This window comes from Podarcis tiliguerta (genome assembly GCF_965153285.1).
Source record: "Podarcis tiliguerta genome assembly, chromosome: 14".
Lineage (NCBI taxonomy): Eukaryota > Metazoa > Chordata > Lepidosauria > Squamata > Lacertidae > Podarcis > Podarcis tiliguerta.
Window position 1 is genome coordinate 30291278 of NC_139547.1, and position 20517 is coordinate 30311794.

The window sequence follows — 20517 nt, forward strand, 5'->3', positions numbered from 1 at the left end:
CTGGATAGCCAGCAGTTCCCCCATCCCTGCAGCAAAGAGGACAATGGGTCTTCAGTTGCATGCTCTGCATTGCCTTCCTTATGTTTCTTTAACTCGCATCTCTGTGGCAAATGTCACTGTAATCAGCTGTCCTTAAATTGGAAGCGGGTGGATCTTGAAAGGTCACCTTTCTCCTTTCCTTAGTTACCTCCAGGCGCACCTGCACCAATGATTAGTGAAAGCTAATGGATGGACTGATCTCTCCATTGACTTGCAAGGGGGGAGGAGAGAAGAGGCTGTGCCCTCAAGCAAGGGCTGCTGTAGAGAAGGATGAACACAGCTGCATCCCTCCCACTGGGGACCCAATCAATGCCTGGTCGCCTCTCCCTACCTGCCTGCTCAGCCTGTAAGATATCACCAAGCCTTGCACTCACAATCGCAAGCTTATCGTTGCAACCCAAATGAACCAGAAATGTGTGTTTTAAAAACCTGAGTGTCTCAAGAAGCTGCAGCCTACACAATGCCACACTCTGCTTTTCCTGCCTTTGTGCACCATCAACATCCACCCACCCAGAGAGAGAGAGAGAGAGAGAGAGAGAGAGAGAGAGAGAGAGAGCTCTGAATGCCACCAAAACCACATTTGCACTGCGGCAATCTTTTGGCCAGCTCCAGAAACAAACCACAATTTCCCTCTCTAGAGGCTTGGTCTCACATCAGGGATCAAAGTGCTGTAACGTTGCACATGCAAAAGGTTTTGCTGCAAGGACAGCATCACTTTATTGGAGGGGAGCATGTCAAGTTGGATGGAAACTCAGCTCAGGCATATATACATTGTCCTTGATAGGAGCTCTTCAATCATCGAAAAACATCACAAGAAGATATTGTCTGGAAACAAAGAGGGGGACCTGGCTCTGTCACTTTGCAACGTCAAGTCAGAACAGTCATACAACAGCCTCGAAAAGCTCCTTGAACATGATTAGCTGGACACAGCACAGATCATCCAGTGGCAAGGCTGGTTACTGGTCAGCCTTCCTGGTAACCCAGCGCCCTCCTGAGATTTTGAACTCCAACTCCCATCAGCCCTAGCATCATATGGTCACGCCAGCTAAGGCTGATGGGAGTTGTAGTTCAAGATATCTGGAGGGCACCAGGTTGGAGGAAGGTTGGACGAACCACAAATGGGAACCTGGGTGGCTCAGCTATGGCGAAGAGAGACGCCAATACCTGGCACTTGAAGCAGCGCAAGACGAAACAGTTTGCGGCGAGGGGATGGTACAGCTGGGCCGGGTTTAAAAACAACAACGGAAGAATTAAAAAAAATGAAAAGCCCAAGAGCCCACTAAGGTCAAGTGTAGTTAATGCACTGGGTGGTGTTGAGTCTGTGCTTTTGGCCAAGGCTACCAAGAAGCTGCTTCCTCCAGAGTGGCATGGAGAGAAAAGGTTAGATGGGAAAGGTGGCTTCTTCCTGAAGCACAACAGGTGGTGGGATGGAGATAAAATAAAGTCCTGGGTTTAATTTCCACCTAAGAGAACTTAGAGTAAGTGGGGCAGGTGGGGAATAGAAAAGCTTCTGCTTGGTCCTGGGCGGCACACAGCATCCCTCAGTATAAGGCAGCTCCTTGTATTTCATGGAGCGATGAGCAACTCCACTCACTCTGCTGTGCTGAAAGAGGCTTTGCCACAGACCAGGCAAGGATCCCCCGGCCTGGTGCCGCTCATGTGGGCTGGTGCTGCCATCCAAAACCTATGGAGAGCACCAGATGAAGATTAAGCCTTCCCAGGGAGCAGAGTGCAGCTTCAGGGAGTGATCAGCCCTGGATGCTTTCAGTCTTATTTGCCAGGGTGAACCGGTTGGGGCAGAAGCATTCCACAGACGAGTGGCCTGATGTGTTCCTGATGATATGGACACCCTTTTTTGGGAGGAGGTTGCAGAGCCCAGAGGGTAACCAGGACTAGCTGTGGCAAAGGAGTGAAAGAGCAAAGCGTCTAGGCCTGGGCAACTTTAGATACCTGCCAGGGGCATCAAAGAATTCCCCAAGGAGAAGCTGTTTGGGGAATTGGTGCACAAACCTCCCTCCTCCCGCCCTGCCCAGATGCAACAGTAAACTGGTTGGATGAAACCAAAAACCAGACTCCTCATGAAGGCCCATGGAATTTAGGGGAGAAAAGAAAGGCAGTTCTGCCTGTCCCTCTCTGTGTTCTGGGTCTCACAGCTAAGGGCAGGGGTGTTGCTAGAATCAGCCCTGTGATACAAATATGACAAACAGGATTTGCACGTGGTGATTTATACAAATAAATGCTGAACTTTTCGGGGAATAGAAGCCCAAACTTCTTGCTCTTGCTGTCAGGGCTTACTCTGAGCTATCAGATACCGAACATGATTTTCTGGGCCTGGTGCCCTATATGTGGATTGGGTCACACACAAATTAGGATGGCGAGTGGGTCTGGGGTCTTGCCAGTACTGCACTAGGCAGTGCGTCCAGTTTCCCTATAAGCAAAGTTTTTTTAAAAAAAGGTTATGCTTTAAAAGAAGTGGGGAGAGAAAAGGTGGGAGATCTAGGGCTTTAAAACAAAAAACAACCCACAGGGATTCAGCGCCCTGAGCCATCCACTAACATGCCAGGCTTAGGATTGGGTGGGCTGAAGGAATGCATGTCCTGAATGGAGGGGAGAAAAAAATCTGGTCCTTCAAGAGTTTGTAGAAAGCCACGAACACCCAGAGGGTCCCACAGCCAGCAGGGCCGCTGATGCAACTCCTATTTCCTGCTCTCTTGCATCCAAGTCCACAATGGGGGCCACAGAGGTGTTTTCTCCAGCACCAGAAAGAGCACAAAGTGATAGTCCCTCATTCTCTCTCTCTCCGGCAGTTCCCAAGCCAAGCAGAGATGCAGCCCCCTCATCTTCTCTTGGCCACACCCAGCGGCTGACAGGCTGTTGCATCACCAGGCAAGAGGCGGGGTCATCCTGGGGCTGCGCTGGGGCTCCCCGCCAGCCTGCACGTCGCTGAAGGCGCGCTGCGGGGAGAGAAGGAGGAGGCGTGAGAGGCAGCCCTGGGGGTTCCCCAAAGACAAGACCAAGCAAAGAACACACAAGGGGGTGTCCAACAGGGAAGGCTTTCCCCTTTGGTGTAATGGCAAGCTTCTCTTAAGCCCTACAGGAGGCCTGCCAGTCAAAAGGGGACAACTCCGGGCCTCTGGCAAATCAGTCTTTGTCTCCACCACCTCACATCACAAGGTCGTCACGAACCTTAATCACGTTGTGGCAAATTGCGACCCAAATGCTGGAAGCTGCCTTATACCGAATCAGACCTTTGGTTCCTCCAGCTCAGTATTGTCCACACTGACTGGCAGCAGCACTTCAGGGTTCCAGGCAAGGACTCCTTCCCTGCCCTACCTGGCGATGCCATCGGGGATTGAACCTGGGACCTTCTGCTTGCAATACAAGTGCTCGACTGTGGGTCACCCCAGCTGTCCCAGCTGATGGGAATTGTCATTCTAAACATCTGGAAGGCCCCAGTTTGGCAAAGGATGCCCTTCTCCAAGACTGTCCTGTCCCCTGGGGTTTCTTAACTCTTGAGGTTTCATGCACAGAGCCAACTATTTGCTCCAACCAGCAGAACCCCCCCCCCCCTTCACCACCTGCATGTGAGGAAGCTTCCAGGCACACATATTTTTTAATGATTGTTAAGTGCTTCTGTCTTTCTTCATTTCAGGTTGTATGACATGCATCCAACATTAATTTCAGTGGCTCTGAATAACAATACAGTGGTACCTCGGGTTAAGTACTTAATTCATTTCAGAGGTCAGTTCTTAACCTGACACTGTTCTTAACCTGAAGCACCACGTTAGCTAATGGGGACTCCCACTGCCGCTGCACCGCCGTAGCACAATTTCTGTTCTCATCCTGAAGCAAAGTTCTTAACTAGAGGTAATATTTCTGGGTTAGCGGAATCTGTAACCTGAAGCGTATGTAACCCGAGGTACCACTGTAATAGACATGACACACTTAGGTCCTTTAATTTCGAAAGGCCTACTCTCTGAGTAGAACTAACGCTGGATATAGGAGGTGTAAGAAGACACCATTTCCCTTTCTGCCCTGTATTCGTCATAAGCAGTGCTGTTTCTGTTCTGCTGCAGTCCACCTTCTGCCCAAAGTGACATTATTCATCTCACAGTCCACTGCAGTGAACTTAGTTTACAAAATTAATGATGTAAGTTATGTTACTATTGTTCTCCCATCCCATTCATTTTGGTACAAGAAAACAATGCAAAGGGTGGTGCGGTGAATGCAATGAACTGGGTTGCTTGCAACAACAACACTGAGTCCCAATCATATCTGCTGGTTTGACTTCTGTTCTGGGCATGGGACGACTAAGCAAACTTCAGCCATTCCCGTTTCCATTTCACTTCTCATCTGAATTCTCCACCCTCCCTAGTTGGATGCAGTCCTGCATTTTTATGGTATTGTGAGCAGTACTGACCAGGCCAGTGGCCACAAAAGGTATCACGGAAATAATGCATTAAAAAAATAAATTGTATTATTTGTAAGTTGGAAACAAACCTCAAACTTGCTCATGAATTCGGCGAAAATGCCGAAGAATGCTTCCGAGGTTGTGACTTTGGAGTCCTCCCCAAAGAAAGACAAAGCTTTGCCAAACTCATCCATGGCTCTGTGTTGCAGGTCACTCAGGGACTGGATGGTGGGATGAGCACTTTCCAGGAAAGCCTTGAGGAAGATGGCTAAGGAGGATAAACTCTGCCACTGTCTCTGCGTACCTGGGCTGCCAGTACTTAAGAGGAGAACCACTGAACAGACCACAGGAAACAGACTCCAAGCAGCCCCCCACTCCATTTATCCCAATTAGGAGATAAAGAAAACAAACCCACAGCCGTTTTATGCACAGGGATACACATGGGAGCCCAGAAGTGTTGCTAAGCACCAAAATGGTTCATTCCATAAAACTTGCATAAAATTATCAAATGCCAATTTATATGAACAGGTGCAAATTTAGGCTTTTAAATGTCACAGGCAGCAGAAGCCACCTAATTCCCCATCCAAATCACACTCACTCATTTCCTTGGTTAATTTGCACTCCACCCTAAATCACTCCAGATTAGCTCCTCTTTAAATATTTCTCCCCCCACTTATTACTTCCAAATCGTCTCCAGATAACATCATTTCAGACTGATGTATTCACTCAAATTGATATCCTACCTAGGTATCAAGAGCACCTCCAATTAAAATCCCCCCAAATTCAGAAATGCTTGGGGACAATAGTGAAAAGGTTTGGGGGGGTCCATGTCCCAGGGGGAGCTCCTGCGAACAAAGCCCCTGCAGGGGCCAAATTGATATGAATACAAAGGGTCTGTTCAGTGTCACTATTTTGCAGGAAGAATTTGAGTGCATAACGTAGACTTGGGTTTGTGCAATTACAGAGGATTGAATTGCTCTGTCTCCTCAGCACAACAAATCCACTTTGAAACTGAATCCAGCATTTTGCACTTCGGGAAGTGACAGAGAAATGTGTTGGAAAATGTGAGATAAACAAATGGTTCATGGGAAGACACCTTGCAAGCAAATCAGGATGGAAGCGGGGGGAGCCTTGCGGGCCGACGTGGCCCTTGGCAGACGACTCCCCCTGATGCTGGCTGAGCAACCATTCAGCAAGGAGACCAGGGACTTGGCAGCAAGGCCAAGCTGGGCTCCAGGGCACAGAGACCCCCGGTGGCAGGCAGGGCAGAACGGGGATCCCTGTGTGTGCCCAGGGTTATAGCGCCCCTGCCCCCACCCCCATGCTATGCCCCAGGGCTGGAGAGGATGTCCGCAGCACACTGGCCTTTTCAACCAAAGGATACATCCATCACTGTCGCAAACCTGTCCTCCGGGCAATCCCCCATGTTCTGGCAGGCAACCTCAATCTCAGCAATGGTGGTGTGGAGGTCATGGAGGTCAGCCATTAATGTTCTCTGGTTCACTGAGGAAGAAAAAGCAGTAGAGAGAAGAGGATTCTGACAGATACGTCCCCTTCTTTCCCTTTTTTTAAAAAAATATATTTTTATTAAGTTTTACATAACAAATTTAAATTCATGTACAGTGGTGCCCCGCAAGACGAATGCCTCGCAAGACGGAAAACCCGCTAGACGAAAGGGTTTTCCGTTTTGGAGGTGCTTCGCAAAACGAATTTCCTATGGGCTTGCTTCGCAAGACGAAAATGTCTTGCGAGTTGCTGCGATTTTTTTACGCTCCCCACCCTCTTTTTCTAAGGCACTAAGCTGCTAATAGCCTTTTAGCAGCTAATCCGCTAATCCCTTAAGCCTTTAATAGCCGCTAATAGCCGCTAAACCGCTAATAGCGCTAATCCGCTAATCGGGTTGCTTCGCAAGACGAAAAAACCGCTAGACGAAGAGACTCACGGAACGGATTCTTTTCGTCTTGCGAGGCACCACTGTATCCTTTGACTTCCCTCCGCCCTTCCATGGTTACCATTATCAAACCATTTTTTCCCTACTGCTTATCTTATTTTCTCTAATTTGTTTTAAAAAATGCAAGCATTACTCAAATCCTACCGAACTTTTTAGTTGTTTACAATGTTCTCTTAAATACATTATAAATTTTCCCCATTCCTTCTTGAAATTCTTCTCTTCCTGGTTTCTGATTTCCTTCTTTCCTATGACAAGTTCACCACTAGAAAGTGTGTGTTGGGGAAAACTAACGTGGAAATGAGTAAACTATGGGCTTTTTGGCTGCTGGTTGGTTCATAAAAGATATTTGTATACTGCTGTGTCATAAAAAATATACATCAAAGTGGTTTATAGCGATAAAAACACAGAACCACACCATTAAAAAGTTAAAAACTTATATCAACTAACCATCGTGGAACGATGTATTCTTATTTGCTTGCATAGGCCTGGCAGAATAGAAAAGTTATCAGCAAGTATTTAAAAGCTGGCACAGAAGGCACCTGCTGAATTTCTAGTGGCAGAGCATTCCACCGGACTGGGCTGATTCCTCAAAAGGCTTGGTTTCTGTGTTGAATGAGCCTTGCCAACTTAGGGAATGACAGCCAATGCTCTTACAGATAATCTCAGTGATCGAGCTGGGATAGAAGGGTTCAGGCGATCCCTAAGGCATCCTATGTAGTGCAAATCAGCATAAGGATTTAAGCTTGTGCAATGGAACTTCCCCCACCCCATCTCCCCACTCTCCAAATCTGCTCCAGAGAGTGCAGGAAACCCCGGGACAGATTTAGGGAGGCGAGTTCCATTGCACAAGTTTAAAACCTTGTGCCAATAGAAGGATTTAGCTGGCTATTTCCCAAAGCCTCTCCCAGCCACTTCGCCCCACTCCCCGAAACTGTCCCTGAGGCAACTCACAGAGGGGAAAATGAGACCCTTCCTCACTAATCCCCCAGCCTGAGTCTATGGAAAACAATGAAACTGGAAGCTTAACCTGGCAGGAGGAAGCTTTCAAGATGCCTGGGGAAAGCCCTTTGCTGAACCAAACTAATTACTGAATAGGCATGATCCATTTCTTCTGTAAGTAGTTGATTTTTTGCATTTTTAGAAAAAGAAATGATGAAGGGTTTAAAAAACAGTATATTAAGAGCTGTGTGGAACCTCTGTTTAATTCGAGCTAAGTGCAGGAAAGCAAGGATAAAAGAGTTTAGTGTGGAACCCCTCATGGGAAGGCCTGTAGCTCAGTGGTTAGAGCGTCTGCCCCAGGTTCCATCTTCAATGGCATCTCGGGGGTGGGGGTGTTCTGGGAGGGCCCCTGTCTGAAACTCTGGAAAGCTCCTACTGCCAGTCAGTGTCAACAATATTGCACCAATTAGTCTAAAGTCCTGGCTCAAGATTAGGCATTTTTCTATGGACCAAAACAAGGGCTAGGCAGCCTTCCTGCAACTTGATGCCCCCCAGATGTTTTGGTCTATAACCTCCGTGAGTCCCAGGATTGCACAGCTGGCTGGGGCTGATATGAGTTGTCATCTAAGCCATCTGCAGAGCCCCTGTTTCCTAGACACTCCATCCTCGTCCGTTTTACCTTTGGCAGCATGTGGCACGGTGGGCAGGTCCTTGGCAAAGCCCAGGAGTTCTGGGAAATGTTGGCTAAGGGATTTGGCAAGAATGTGCAGGAAGGTGGATTTCCCATCGACAGTCTTGGTGGTATTCAGCTGGAAGAAAGCAAAGGGAAGGTGGAGGGTTGGAAGTGAAGGCTGCCAGGGGAACTCCAGGCCACAAGCAGCTCAGCCTGAGAATGTAGCTGACTTGGCGCAGGCATTTGCTGCTGCATCAAAGTTTCTGGTCCACATGGGTGCAAAAGAATCATAGAACTAAAGCTGGAAGTGACCCAGAGGGTCATCTAGTCAAACCTCAGGGCAAGCAGGAATAAGAGGACAGGGCAGTCCCCTTTGATTTGCTGGTGAATTGCACTGTGGTAATAATCTGCAACTATTTCACAAGCTGATTGTGATTTAAATGTGAAATGTTCAAAGGCTCAACCTGTGGGTCCCCAGATGTTGTTGGACTACAACTCCCATCATCCCTGAGCTCTGCCCTTGCTAGCTAGGGGTGATGGGAGTTTTAGTTCAACAACATCTTGGGACCCACAGGTTGAGAAAGGCTGTGGGTTTGTCTTTCCTTTTTGTTCTGAACCACACTGAGTTCCCTATTGGGAAGAAGGGCGGGATATACATTTCACAAGCAATTGTTGCACAGAGGTTGATGATTTCAGCAGACGAAACTTGCAAGGCAGGCTAGACCAGGGGAAATCCCTAGTCCTTCACAGCTATTAAATGGGCACAAGCACCACCCTCTTCCCCATCTGGACTTCTGGTTGACGACTGTAGCAGAGAGTATCTTGAAAGCGAATATTCTGCCTACACAGAAGCCTGAGGTTTCTACAAATGCACTCATCTCTCTCCATCCTCTGCCCAGGAAGCAAGAAGCATCACTCTGTTTGGGGACACATATCAGCCCAGGCAAAAGCACTTGAGCTGGTGAGAGGTGTGGCCTGGGGATGCGGGCCTGACAGATAAGCCTAGAGGGCCGCATTTTGGCCCCAAGGTCCAGGGACCACCACTCATGCCATCAGCCAAGAGAGAATGCCTCTCCCCTTGGAGGGCTCATTGAATCCCAAAACTGTCAAGTTGGAAGCCCCTTGCAATTCAGGAATGCTGCTCCCACTCCACTTACCTCAGTGAGGAAGTTGATCTTAAAGCCGGTCGTTTTGTTGGTCTTCGGTTGCCCATGATTCAGGTAGTTGCCCATGGCCAGCACAAACTGCAAAGGGAATTTCTTGTGAGTAGCCAGTCAAACGGGCCTCCTCTCTTCCCAACCCCAAGGTAGAACCTCCCACAACATGGTGGCCTTCAAACACTTCAGACTACAACTCCCAGCAACCCCAGCAACCTAGAGTCATGCTGGCTGGGGCTGATGGGAGTTGTAGTCCAAACCGCTGGGAGGAAATCAGGTTGGCAAAGGGTGGTCTACACAAGACCGAGGTCCAATTCCGCACAATGCATCTTCATTGTCTTCACAAGTTGGGACTGACTTCTGCTACACAAGGAGGTGAAAACACATTAGCTGCTCGGATCACCTTCCAGACCACCCCCAGATAGATTTCCCTGAAGCACCAAACATGCTAAATCCCATCAAGAATTTGTTCAGGAGAAGCTGGTCACAGAATTGTAGACTTGGAAGGGACTCCAAGGGTCTTCTCGTCCAACCCCCTGCAATGCAGGATTCACAGCTGAAGACTCCCTGGCAGGTGGTCATCCAACCTCTGCTTAGAAACCTCCAAGGAAGGAGAGTCCACCACCTTCCATGGTAGTTTGTTTGACTGTTGAATAGCTCTTGCTGTCCACCAGGGCAAGGTGGGGCAGAACCCTGCCATATTTTTTCTGCACCCAAGATCCACAGCTATGGTTCAGGGGTCCTGTATGCATAAATTTCTTATAGAATTATACAACTGTAGAGTTGGAAGGCACACACACAGGGTCATCAAGTCACAGATCCCTCAGAGTCCTTCTTGTCCATTTCTCTTGGTAAAAGCAGAACTGGGAAATGACTGGTGCCTTTAGGTATTTGATGCTGACCTCTGGAAATAGGGAACCTCTAGCTGTTAAGTTTTTCTTCTCTGTTGCTTGGGGAAGGTGTCTTAGCTCAGTGATAGAGCATGTGCCTTGCATGAAAATTCTAGTTTCAATCCTTAGTATCTCAAAGGATGGCTGGCAAAGACTCCCTCTCCGAAACCCTGGAGAGCTGCTGCCAGTCAGTGCACACAGAACTGACCTAGATGAACCAGTGGGTCTGATTCAATATATGGCAGCTTTCCATTGGCTTTTGTCTAAGAACTGCTTAAGCCTACACTGAATTTTTTTGCAAAGGAGGAGAACATAAGAATCAGCTGCTGGATCAGGACAATGGCCCACCTAGTCCAGTGGCCAACCAGATGCCTCAATGGGAAACCAGAAGCAGAACATGAGCACAAGCGCACTCTTCCTTCCCGTGGTTTCCAGCAACTGGCGTTCAGAAGCATCGCTGCGTCCAACAGTGGAGCCAGAGCAGAGTCATTAAAGCTAATAGCCATCGATAGCCCTTTCCTCTGTGAATTTGCCTAATCGTCTTTTAAACCCACCTAAATTGGTGGCCATCACTGCTTCCTGTGGACGGGAGTTCCACAGTTTAACTGCAAGAAGAATGGCTTTTTTAAAAATCTGTCCTGCATCTTCCAACATTCAGCTTCATCAGATGCTTACAAGTTCCAGCGTTACGACAGAGGGAGAACAACTTTTCTCTCTCTGCTTTCTCCGGACCATACAAAAAAATTTTAATTTTAAATTTCTATCACGTTGCCTCTTGAAGGATGTTGCCTCTTGAAGGAGCATCTCCAACCACATCGTTCAGCCCAGACACTGAGGTCGAGGGCCTTCTGGCAGTTCCCTCATTGCGAGAAGTGAAGCTACAAAGAACCGGGCAGAGGGCCTTCTCGGTAGTGGCACCCACCCTGTGGAACACCCTCCCATCAGATATCAAGGAGACAAGTAACTATATAACCTTTAGAAGATGTATGAAGGCAGTCCTGCATGAGGAAGCTTTTCATGTGTAATGTTTTATTATGTTTTTATATATGTTGGAAGCCGTCCAGAGCGGCTGGGGCAACCTAATCAGATGGGTGGGGTACAAATATAATAAAATATTATTATTATTATTATTATTATTATTATTATTATTATTAAGCTAAGAAAGGCTGCGAAGAGACCCAGAAAAAAAGACCTCTGCCTCTGGTCACCTTCCATTCACTGTGCTGTTGCCCCAACACTCCCTGCATTTGTGTGAGTTTCTAACCCCTCCCTTGGGTCAAAGATGAGCTTTATGTCTCCAGGAGTCCCAAGGGCAGACCAAGACGGGGATGGAGCGAGAACCCAGTGCATGCCACGTCTTGAACATAACTTTTGGGTTAATCAACAGCCGGCTGAGGACGCTGTGCTGTTAACCAGGCGTGATTCGTGGCCTCATCAGTGGGTGTGAAGAATAGTTTGGAAACCCGCCAGGTCCTCTGGCCTCTTTTTCTCCCTTGGGGGGCCAACTACACACTACAGGTGAACGAACACGTGTGGCGAAGCCCCAGAGCCGCTCACCCTGGAAGGAAAACAGCTTGGGGAAGTGAGGATTTGGAGAAGAGAGGATTGTTAGGAGCAGGGCTGCGTCACCCCTTCTGATGGCCAGCAAATTGGGCAGCTTTAAATAAGGGACATTATTTAGTTATTTATTGCCTGGCCTTCACCCAAAGGTTCCAGAATGGGTTTCATGTTGCAGCGTTAAAATAGTATATTAAAAACTTTAATGAATTGGACTGTGTGGAAATGGCAAAGTTGACGGCAACATTAAGAGACTGAAATAATGAACTTTTTAGAGTAGAATGGAGGCCTTTTGTGAACTACTTGAAAAAAATAAACCAGCCAAATGAAATTTGACAGGGCAGGATTCAAGATAGGAGCAGCGGAAGAAAAACGATAAAATAATTGTATGAGACGGGTTTCTGTAATAGAGGAGAGTTTGCTATATAATGCAGTAGAAAAGGTCTTGAACAAAAACACTGTGGAGGCTTGGGTGGGAAGTCAATACATGAAACAATGTAATTATTCAATTTGAAGTTAATTTATATATAAAAAAGGAAATTCAATAAAAATATATTATAAAAAACTCCATATTAAAAATAATTTGAAGCTACTTACAAACATAAAAATAAGGTGCCGTCCTACAAACATACGCTTCCCAGTGTCAAAAGCCAGGGTAAAGAGGCGCATCTTCAGCATTCTCCGAGCACTGTATAATGAAGGTGCTAAGCACACCTTTGTAGGGAGGGAGTTCCACAACTTAAGGGGCCACCATAGAGAAGCCCCTGTCCCGGACTGCCACCACCTGAGCCTCTGAGACTGGAGGAGGAACATTGGAAGCTGACACATACTTGGTCAGACCATGGTCCATCTAGCTTAGTATTGTCTGCACTGACTGGCAGTGGCTCGCCAGGGTCTCAGGTGGGAGATATTCTCTGCAGGTCCTACCTGGAGGTCCTGCTGGGGATTGAACCTGGGACCTTCTGTATGTGAAACAGCTGCTCTACCACTGAGCTACAGTCCTTCCTCATGCACATAAGATAGAGATCCAAGCTGTACCTGGAGGAAGAACTGTAAGGGGAGAGACTCCATCAGGCAAGGCCTCTTTCCACCTGCCTTGCTCCACCCTCTAGTCTCTGCTTCTCAATTTGTATTGTATTATTTCATGCACTGTGGCTTGCCATTGTTTTATTGATTATAGTCTAGAAATTATTTACCGTAACTGTTAAGGGTGAATTTCTGTAACTTTTATATGCTGATATTATTTTATACTACTCCAATGATTGTTGAATGTTACTTTTTTGATGTAGGTTGTTTGTTCTAAAGTTATGTTTTATTATCACATTTTTGTATTGCATTAGATTGTTATAAGATGTACATTTTTTTATTTCTTCAGTTTGTAAACCGCCTTGAGTATTGTAAGATAGAAAGACGGTATACAAATTTAAAATGTTGATGTTGTTGTTGTTGCAGTCCTTTGCAAAAAAGAGAGAGATGCACAATCGCTCCAGGATTGTGCTTCTGTTCCATTCCTTTGTCAGATTTCTCAAAAGAAGCACTGGAAAAACATGGGAGGGCCATTCTGGAGTAATAAAGATGTCGGGTAAGAAGTGAGTTTGCCCGTTTGCATTCTAAATGCCTAGAGTTGTGAAGCTCTGCCACCCCTGGAACCAGGAGCAAGGGAGGGAAGGAGCCACCAAACTCTGGCTGAGTTTGGCTGAGAAGCGGCTGCCCCCTGGTGGTGCACACAAGCAACAAAACCACCTCTCCTGACCTCTAAGATCTTGGCCAGCTTCTTGCTGTTCTTCAGCTCCAGCGAGGCATTGTAGATGCACTCGTAGCTGGCTGTGAGCTCCTCCATCTTCTCCGGCAGGGTGGTCTTGAAGTGGAGGCTGCGCAGGCGGGTCTTGTAGTCGGGGACCAAAAGCATCTGGAAGAGGAAGGGAACAGGGAGGGGAGTCCCCACTTTATTCCACCATCTCTTTTCGCTACCACCAAAATTGCTGAGGTCTGGGCAGGGCGGGGAAAAAATGCTTGGAGTGGGGGCTAGATCGGGCCCCTGAACCAAGGTCTAGCCAGCCCTTCTTTCAGTTGACCCTCCCCACATCTGCTTTATAGATGAAGTGACAAGGGTGTTTAATAGAAACATAGCTTGCTTATCTCAAAGCCAGCAAGGGTGGGTGGTGCTATCAATTTCAGTTACTCATTTATCCAATCTTAAGTGTAGTTTTCTACATTAGTTTGCAGAAACCATCATGAAAATTCATCTACAAATTTATCCTAACATACATATTTTTGCATGGCAGTTTTAGTTTTCCTTAATAGAGTGTGATTTTGTGTGTTATTTTCACTAGCATACACATTTAATGAGGCTTTAACAATGTGTTTTAGTACATGTTACTGGGCTGGAAAACTGGGCTGCAAAATTCAGAGAAGTATGAATTTTGAAGGATTGCTGTGCTTTGCTTTGCTTTGCTTTGCTTTGCACAACAGTTTCAGAAACGTGACACAGGCCTTTAACTGCAAACTGAATGGGATCCCCCTCCCAGTTCTTTGTCAGTGAGCTTCTCCAGACCTTAATGTCAGAAGGGAATAGTTCCAGCTTGAAAAGCATTTACGGGAGTCTCCAAATTGTTAGTAATTTGCGGTGTGCCAATTTGGCCAATTGAAGTGGATTAAAGCATTCTGCTGCTCTTGTGCAAGAAATCTACCTGGAAAAAATAGACTGGGAAGTGCATTGAAAAGTGTGGGACAAGCAAATGATTGACAGAAATACATAGAAACACCCCATAAGCAAAGGAGCACGAATGTTCAATGTCATTTAACCTCCCCACAAACAATTAAGGATGAGTGATCAATAGAGATCAGGCATGGCCAAACCTCTGCACAACTTTTGTGCAAACAGATAGGGTGAGTGCTCAGGAGCTTGTGTGTGCTTATGTCTCATGTGTGTGTGTGTTTTGAAGAACAGACAAATCTCACATGGTCTTTTGACGAACTACACACCTGGCCTGAATCCGTTCATGGCCCGGTGGGTCACAGCCCCCCCCCCATGCAGCCACACCGACTCCCACTCCTTGCCATGACACTGGGCCAACTTCCCTGCCTTTGTGTAGCACCTTGGTTTTCCCAAACTTAGGTTGCCAGCTGTTTTTGGACTACAACTCCCATCATCCCTAGCTAGCAGGACCAGTGATCAGGGGTGATGGGAGCTGTAATCCAAAAACACCTGCAACCTAAGTTTGGGAAACCCTGGTTTAGACTAGTGGTTCAAAAGGGGACAGCAGTGCCCCTGGGGGGCAATGGGATTAGCTAGGGGGTTGCTAAGAGGCAAAGGGGTGGCAGGGAGGTGCTGGAAGGATAAATGATTATCAGACTTTGAAATGCTGGGTTCACTGGATCAATCTCATCCACTTTGTGGATTAAACAAAATAGTTTGAACTGGATTTTGAATGCATGTTCATTTGTTTGTTGCTATTCTGAATTTTACTGTGTTATGTTCCTTAGTGGGTCATGCAAACTGCTATTCTGAAGACTGCTTTTTATAGGGTAGACAGCACTGGGGATGCATTTACAGACCAAGGGGGCCTGAGAAGATTCAGGAACCACTGGCTTAGACTCACCTGCAGCACAAACTGGTCCGGCTCGCTGAGTTTGCTGAGGCTGCCCTGGTAATTGTGGTACTGCTCCACTTCCTCTGCGTCAGGCGCATAGAGCAGCAGCTGCTTGATGTGAGAAGCCTCCAGGCGGTCGCTCTCCATGGTCAAGAGGATTTGGCGCAGCTCAATGTGGGAGAGCTTGAGGTGGGCAATTAAGATGGCTGGGCAGAGAAGAAGAGCGGGGTGGGTGCCCTGCCAAGGATTTCTAACCCAGAACCAACAGGCTGGGCCAGAGCACAAGTCCACCCATGGAAAGGACAGGCAAATCTGCCCATCTCAGGTTCTCATTTTCTTCCCTGTCTTGTCCATTCCCTCCCCCCATTTTCACACCAGGATTTTGGGGTGTTAGTCCTACTCAGAGTAGGCCCACTGAAGTTAGTAGGCCTGGCTAACTGAGACTCATTCATTTCAATGAATTAGAGGCCATGCTTTATTTTATATTTGTAAATCTGCATGAAAATACTTATGCATGCTGAAGTTTCAGGAAATATGCACGTTTTTGCGTGCAATTTCCCCATATGCAGTCCGTTTTGGTTATTTTCACGAATGCATGCATTTTTTTGTATATATTTAGTTGGCAAAGTGCATTGCAAAATTCAAGCAAGGGAGAACTGCATTGTGGGTGGTGCTTTGATTCGGGAACCATGAATTAGGTTGGTTCCCTTTAAAAACACAATCTGTGCACGTTTCTTCCGCACCTTTAATGTTCCCGAACCCACAAGGGGAGCACCAGAAGACCTTGCAGTGCTTCAGCGGATTGGCACCCTAAAAATATCACAGTCCCCGGCCCCACCCCCTGAGTCCTGCCAATAGAGACGCCAACTGGTGTTGGCTCAACATCTCTCTCTCTCGTTTACCTGCCTGCCTCTCGGCCCCTGGACCTGCTGCGTCCTTCACCAGGCGCTACTTACATGTGTTATAGGCCTTTTTGTGTGACAGAATCTCAACCACATCTTTCTTTTTCAAGGACTCTGGCAGGGGGCTCGGCTCTGGAAGAGAAACTGAAAGATTTAATCAGAGATAAGGACAGGGGTCGGAGGGATTCGGGAGAAGAGAGAGAAAAAAGAAGCGGATGGGATCAGGATGGGATGGAAACAAACGGAGCTTGCAGGGCTGGAGGTTTGCATGCTGGGTGGGGGTCCTTGAGCTCCGTCCTGAGCTTGCCCACCCCCGGCTGGAGAGAGGACATTCGGCTGCAAAAGGCAAGACAAGACATCAGATACACAGGAAATCCCAAACCCCGGTCCTATCACGGCTCACCCACTCTTCGTCCTATTTCTCCACCTGGTGTTCTCTCGGGCAGTGCTTCTTCCTCAAGAGAGTCCACTCAGCTTCTCTCATTCACCTGCCAAGCCTCTTCGCCTTTGCTGTACGCCCACTAGCCCCCCGCTCCTTAGCAGAGAGGTAAAGGTAAAGGGACCCCTGACCTTAGGGTCCAGTTGCGAATGACTCTGGGGTTGTGGCGCTCATCTCGCTTTATTGGCTGAGGGAGCTGGCGTACAGCTTCCAGGTCATGTGGCCAGCATAACTAAGCCGCTTCTGGCGAACCAGAGCAGCGTACGGAAACGCCGCTTAGCTTCCCGCCGGAACAGTACCTATTTATCTACTTGAACTTTGACGTACCTTTGAACTGCTAGGTTGGCAGGAGCTGAGACCGAACAATGGGAGCTCACCCCGTCACGGGGATTTGAACTGCCGACCTTCTGATCGGCAAGCCCTAGGCTCTGTGGTTTAGACCACAGCGCCACCTATGTCTCTTTAGCAGAGAGGTAGGGTGGAATAAAATAACTTCTGGGGCTTCTTCAGGATTAAGGGCCCTGAAGCTTAAGCTTCATTAGTTTCAGAGTACATCTGCCCCCCCATTCATGCTATACATAATTTTATAAATAGTAAAAGGTAAAGGTAAAGGAATGCTGGATAGTTAAGTCCAGTCAAAGGTGACTATGGGACGCAGCGCTCATCTAGCTTTCAGGCCAATGGAGCTGGTGTTTGTCCACAGACAGCTTTCTGGGTCATGTGGCCAGCATGACTAAACCACTTCTGGTGCAACAGAACACTGTGACTGAAGCCAGAGCACACGGGAACATCATTTACCTTCCCGCCACAGTGGTACCTATTTATTTACTTGCACTGGCGTGCTTTTGAACTGCTAGGTTGGCAGGAGCTGGGACAGAGCAACAGGAGCTCACCCCATTGCAGGGATTCAAACCGCTGACCTTCCGATCAGCAAGCCCGAGGCTCAGTAGTTTAGACCACAGCGCCAACTATCACCCCTGACTCACCTTTTCTCTGAACTAAAAAGTCCCAAACATTGCAACCCTTATTCATAGGGGAGTTGCTCCACCCCCTTGATCGTTCTGGTTTTCCATTCCTGGATCTTTCTCAATTCTGCAATGTCCTCTTTTGAGGTGAGGAGACCAGAATTGCACACAGTATCTCAGGTGTGGTCGCACCACAGATATGTCGAATGGCATTATGAAGTTGGCAGTTTTATTTCCAGCTCCTTTCCTAACAATTCCTAGCCTTCTCCACGGTTGCCACCCTCACATCTTCTCAATCTATGACTCAAGGACATGAAGGTGGGCTTGGCCTGGCAGCCCACCCAAAAGGGGAGGACGCACAAGACACCAGGATGATGGGACAGAGAAAACAAAGGGAGCCCCCGCCCATTGAAACACAGAGGGGAGGCAATCCCCTTAAAGAGACAACCACCCCCTTGGAGAGAAGACAATGGCAAGGAGATGGTCATGCTTCTCCCACGTCAACAGCCAGAGGGGATTGGGCAGCAACAGAGTTTGACAAGGGTTCACAAGCAGCCATTGTGCAAATTGTGCGCCCATCTCAGGACCATGGAGGGGACTCTGGCAAGATCCCCAAGACGAGAATGGCTTGGCTCTTGTTTCTCCCTCCACCCCCAGCTGCATCTGGCAGATGAGGGCTGCCGGTGCTTGTGGAGAGAGACAGACAGATGGAGGACTCACTCGCTGGCTTCTGGGTTCCAAAATGCAACTCCAGGTTGAGGTATTTGACCATGTCGCTCAGTTTGTCGTAGTCCGAGTCTTCCCCGAGCTGCGCAAGGAAAAGGCATGGTCAAGGATTCCAGAGGCCAAGAGCAGAGGGTAAACATGCTCTTTCTTCCATATCAGAAGCATACAAGAGGGACTTGGATGGTGCTCAAGCAGGCCTTTATCTGGCAATTTGGGGTCAACCACTGGGACACACAGAGAGAGACACACCTCCCCTGCAGAGAGGGACTTAAAGCAACATCATAGCTGGGTCTAGAACTGGCTGGAGAGAGCAGCCTCCCAGACAGACTTCCCTTGGGTTTGATACAGTGATTTGTTATCTGCAATGTTCATCTGTCTCTTGCAGACCACAAGGACAGCTCCAGCCTCTTGCTATATATTTGGGGCACTTCTCCACAGCTACAAATGTGGAGGTTTGTGCCCCCAAAAGTAAACAAACAAACACTGCCTGCAAAGTACTCTTGTGGCCCGCTCGATATGAAAAGTTGGACTGCCCTGCATTTTTCCACACATTACTCAGCTGGAAAATTGGATCGCAACATTCAGAGATGAGCAAATCTCAAAGGATGGTTGTGGTTCGGTCTGTCTATTATTTCAGAGAGCGCAAACCGAGTGGGTGGACGTGGTGTGGGGGGGGGGATGTGCTTTTAAATGCAACTGAATGGAGCATCCTCAACATTACCTGTCCCCAGATGGTACCTTCGGAATTCTCCACCTGCTCCCAGCGCAGCCGCTTGACGCTCATGTGCTTGGACTCGTTCCTGCGCTGAATGATGCCCTGAGTCACTGGAGGAAGAACACAGGGGACCGGAGGGGGCAGCGGAGGTGGAGGAGGTGGAGGGGCTTGCTGAGAGTGGCTGTCTGGGGGCTTGGGGTGGGGGGCGGAGGAGGAGGGAAAGGAGGAGGAGGAGGGAGTCTTCTTCACGGCCTCCGTGCTCCGGTGCTCCTCTTTGGGCTCGTGGGAGTGCAGCGGAGGCGGGAGTGGGGGTGGGCTGATGGGGGGCGGAGGGATGTGATCGGACAAGGTGGAGTAGGTCAAGGAGCTGCCTTCGCTGCTACTCAGGTACTCGCTGGCGCTGCTCATGTCGTTGGTGACATAGCTGCCCTGGTCGTCGTGGAAACTCATCTGGGGAGAGAAAGATGAGAGATTAGATGGCTAAAGCACTCTGGAACTCCCTGCCGATGGATGTCAGGCAGGCACCTTCGCTGTTCCCCTTTCGGCACCTTTTGAAAACACTAGTGGGACACAGGTGGCGCTGTGGGTTAAACCACAGAGGCTAGGACTTGCCGATCAGAAGGTCAGTGGTTCGAATCCCCGTGACGGGGTGAGCTCCTGTTGCTCGGTCCCAGCTCCAGCCAACCTAGCAGTTCGAAAGCACGTCAAAGTGCAAGTAGATAAATAGGTACCGCTCTGGTGGGAAGGTAAATGGTGTTTCCGTGCGCTGCTCTGGTACGCCAGAAGCGGCTTAGTCATGCTGGCCACATGACCCGGAAGCTGTACGCCGGCTCCCTCAGCCAATAAAGCGAGATGAGCGCCGCAACCCCAGAGTCGGCCACGACTGGACCTAATGGTCAGGGGTCCTTTTACCTTTACCCAGAGGTGGAGAATGCTGGTGCATGCTTTCATCTGCTTTCAGTTTATTGTTGATTTTGTCCTCTGTTTTACAGAGTTGTTCTTGCTGATGATTTTATTGTTTTGTTCTGTTTGAGGGGTGTTGTTTTTTTTAAAAAAAACCCAATCAAACAGTGTATAAATTCTATGCAATAAATAAATAGATGGGACATCTCAAGAGGCAGCTCCAGAGCACCAGAAGATGCCTTTCCCAAGAGGGGTTCTGGGATGCCAAAGGATGCCATTGGCATTGTTAAGGGGTGGCCCACAAGGACAGAGACCCACACCATTTGTACTGGGCCCTGTATCTCCTGCACCTCCCTTTGTTGGCTGGTGGGAAGGGGGCTTCACTGTAAAAACAAACTTGCTTACAGGGCAGTTCCTGGACTGGGCTAGCCTGGCCTCAGGTGCCCGTGCTCTGGTGGCATCCTGTCTGAGTTACTGCATTGTACTGTGGGGGGGGGGGCTGCCCTTGAAGATGGTCTGTAGGGTTGGAAGGGACCCAAAGGATCATCTAGCCCAAACCCCTGCAATCAATATCAATCAATAATATTGTTGCTGATATGCTTGCTGTCCTGGGAACCTTTGGGAGTAAGAGCTGGATATAAATTGAAATTATTATTA

At 48.2% G+C, this 20517-nt stretch overlaps 1 protein-coding gene across 5 annotated transcripts in view; it reads right to left on the reverse strand.

Moving 5' to 3' along the window:
* Positions 1–726: 726 nt before the first annotated feature.
* Positions 727–20517, reverse strand: part of GRID2IP (Grid2 interacting protein) — a 63141-nt gene continuing 43350 nt past the window's right edge. For 4 of the 5 annotated variants that reach the window (XM_083413965.1, XM_083413964.1, XM_083413963.1 and 1 more), the window contains 10 exons: positions 18964–19407; positions 18237–18324; positions 16167–16256; positions 15220–15416; positions 13371–13526; positions 9171–9257; positions 8020–8149; positions 5835–5953; positions 4540–4704; positions 727–2993 (listed from right to left, as the gene is read on the reverse strand). In XM_083413965.1, coding sequence (XP_083270091.1) covers positions 2919–2993; positions 4540–4704; positions 5835–5953; positions 8020–8149; positions 9171–9257; positions 13371–13526; positions 15220–15416; positions 16167–16256; positions 18237–18324; positions 18964–19407 — 1551 coding nt within the window. In that variant the 3' untranslated portion in view covers positions 727–2918. The remainder of the gene's footprint in view (positions 2994–4539; positions 4705–5834; positions 5954–8019; positions 8150–9170; positions 9258–13370; positions 13527–15219; positions 15417–16166; positions 16257–18236; positions 18325–18963; positions 19408–20517) is intronic. The other variant, XR_014505005.1, reaches the window with a different exon arrangement.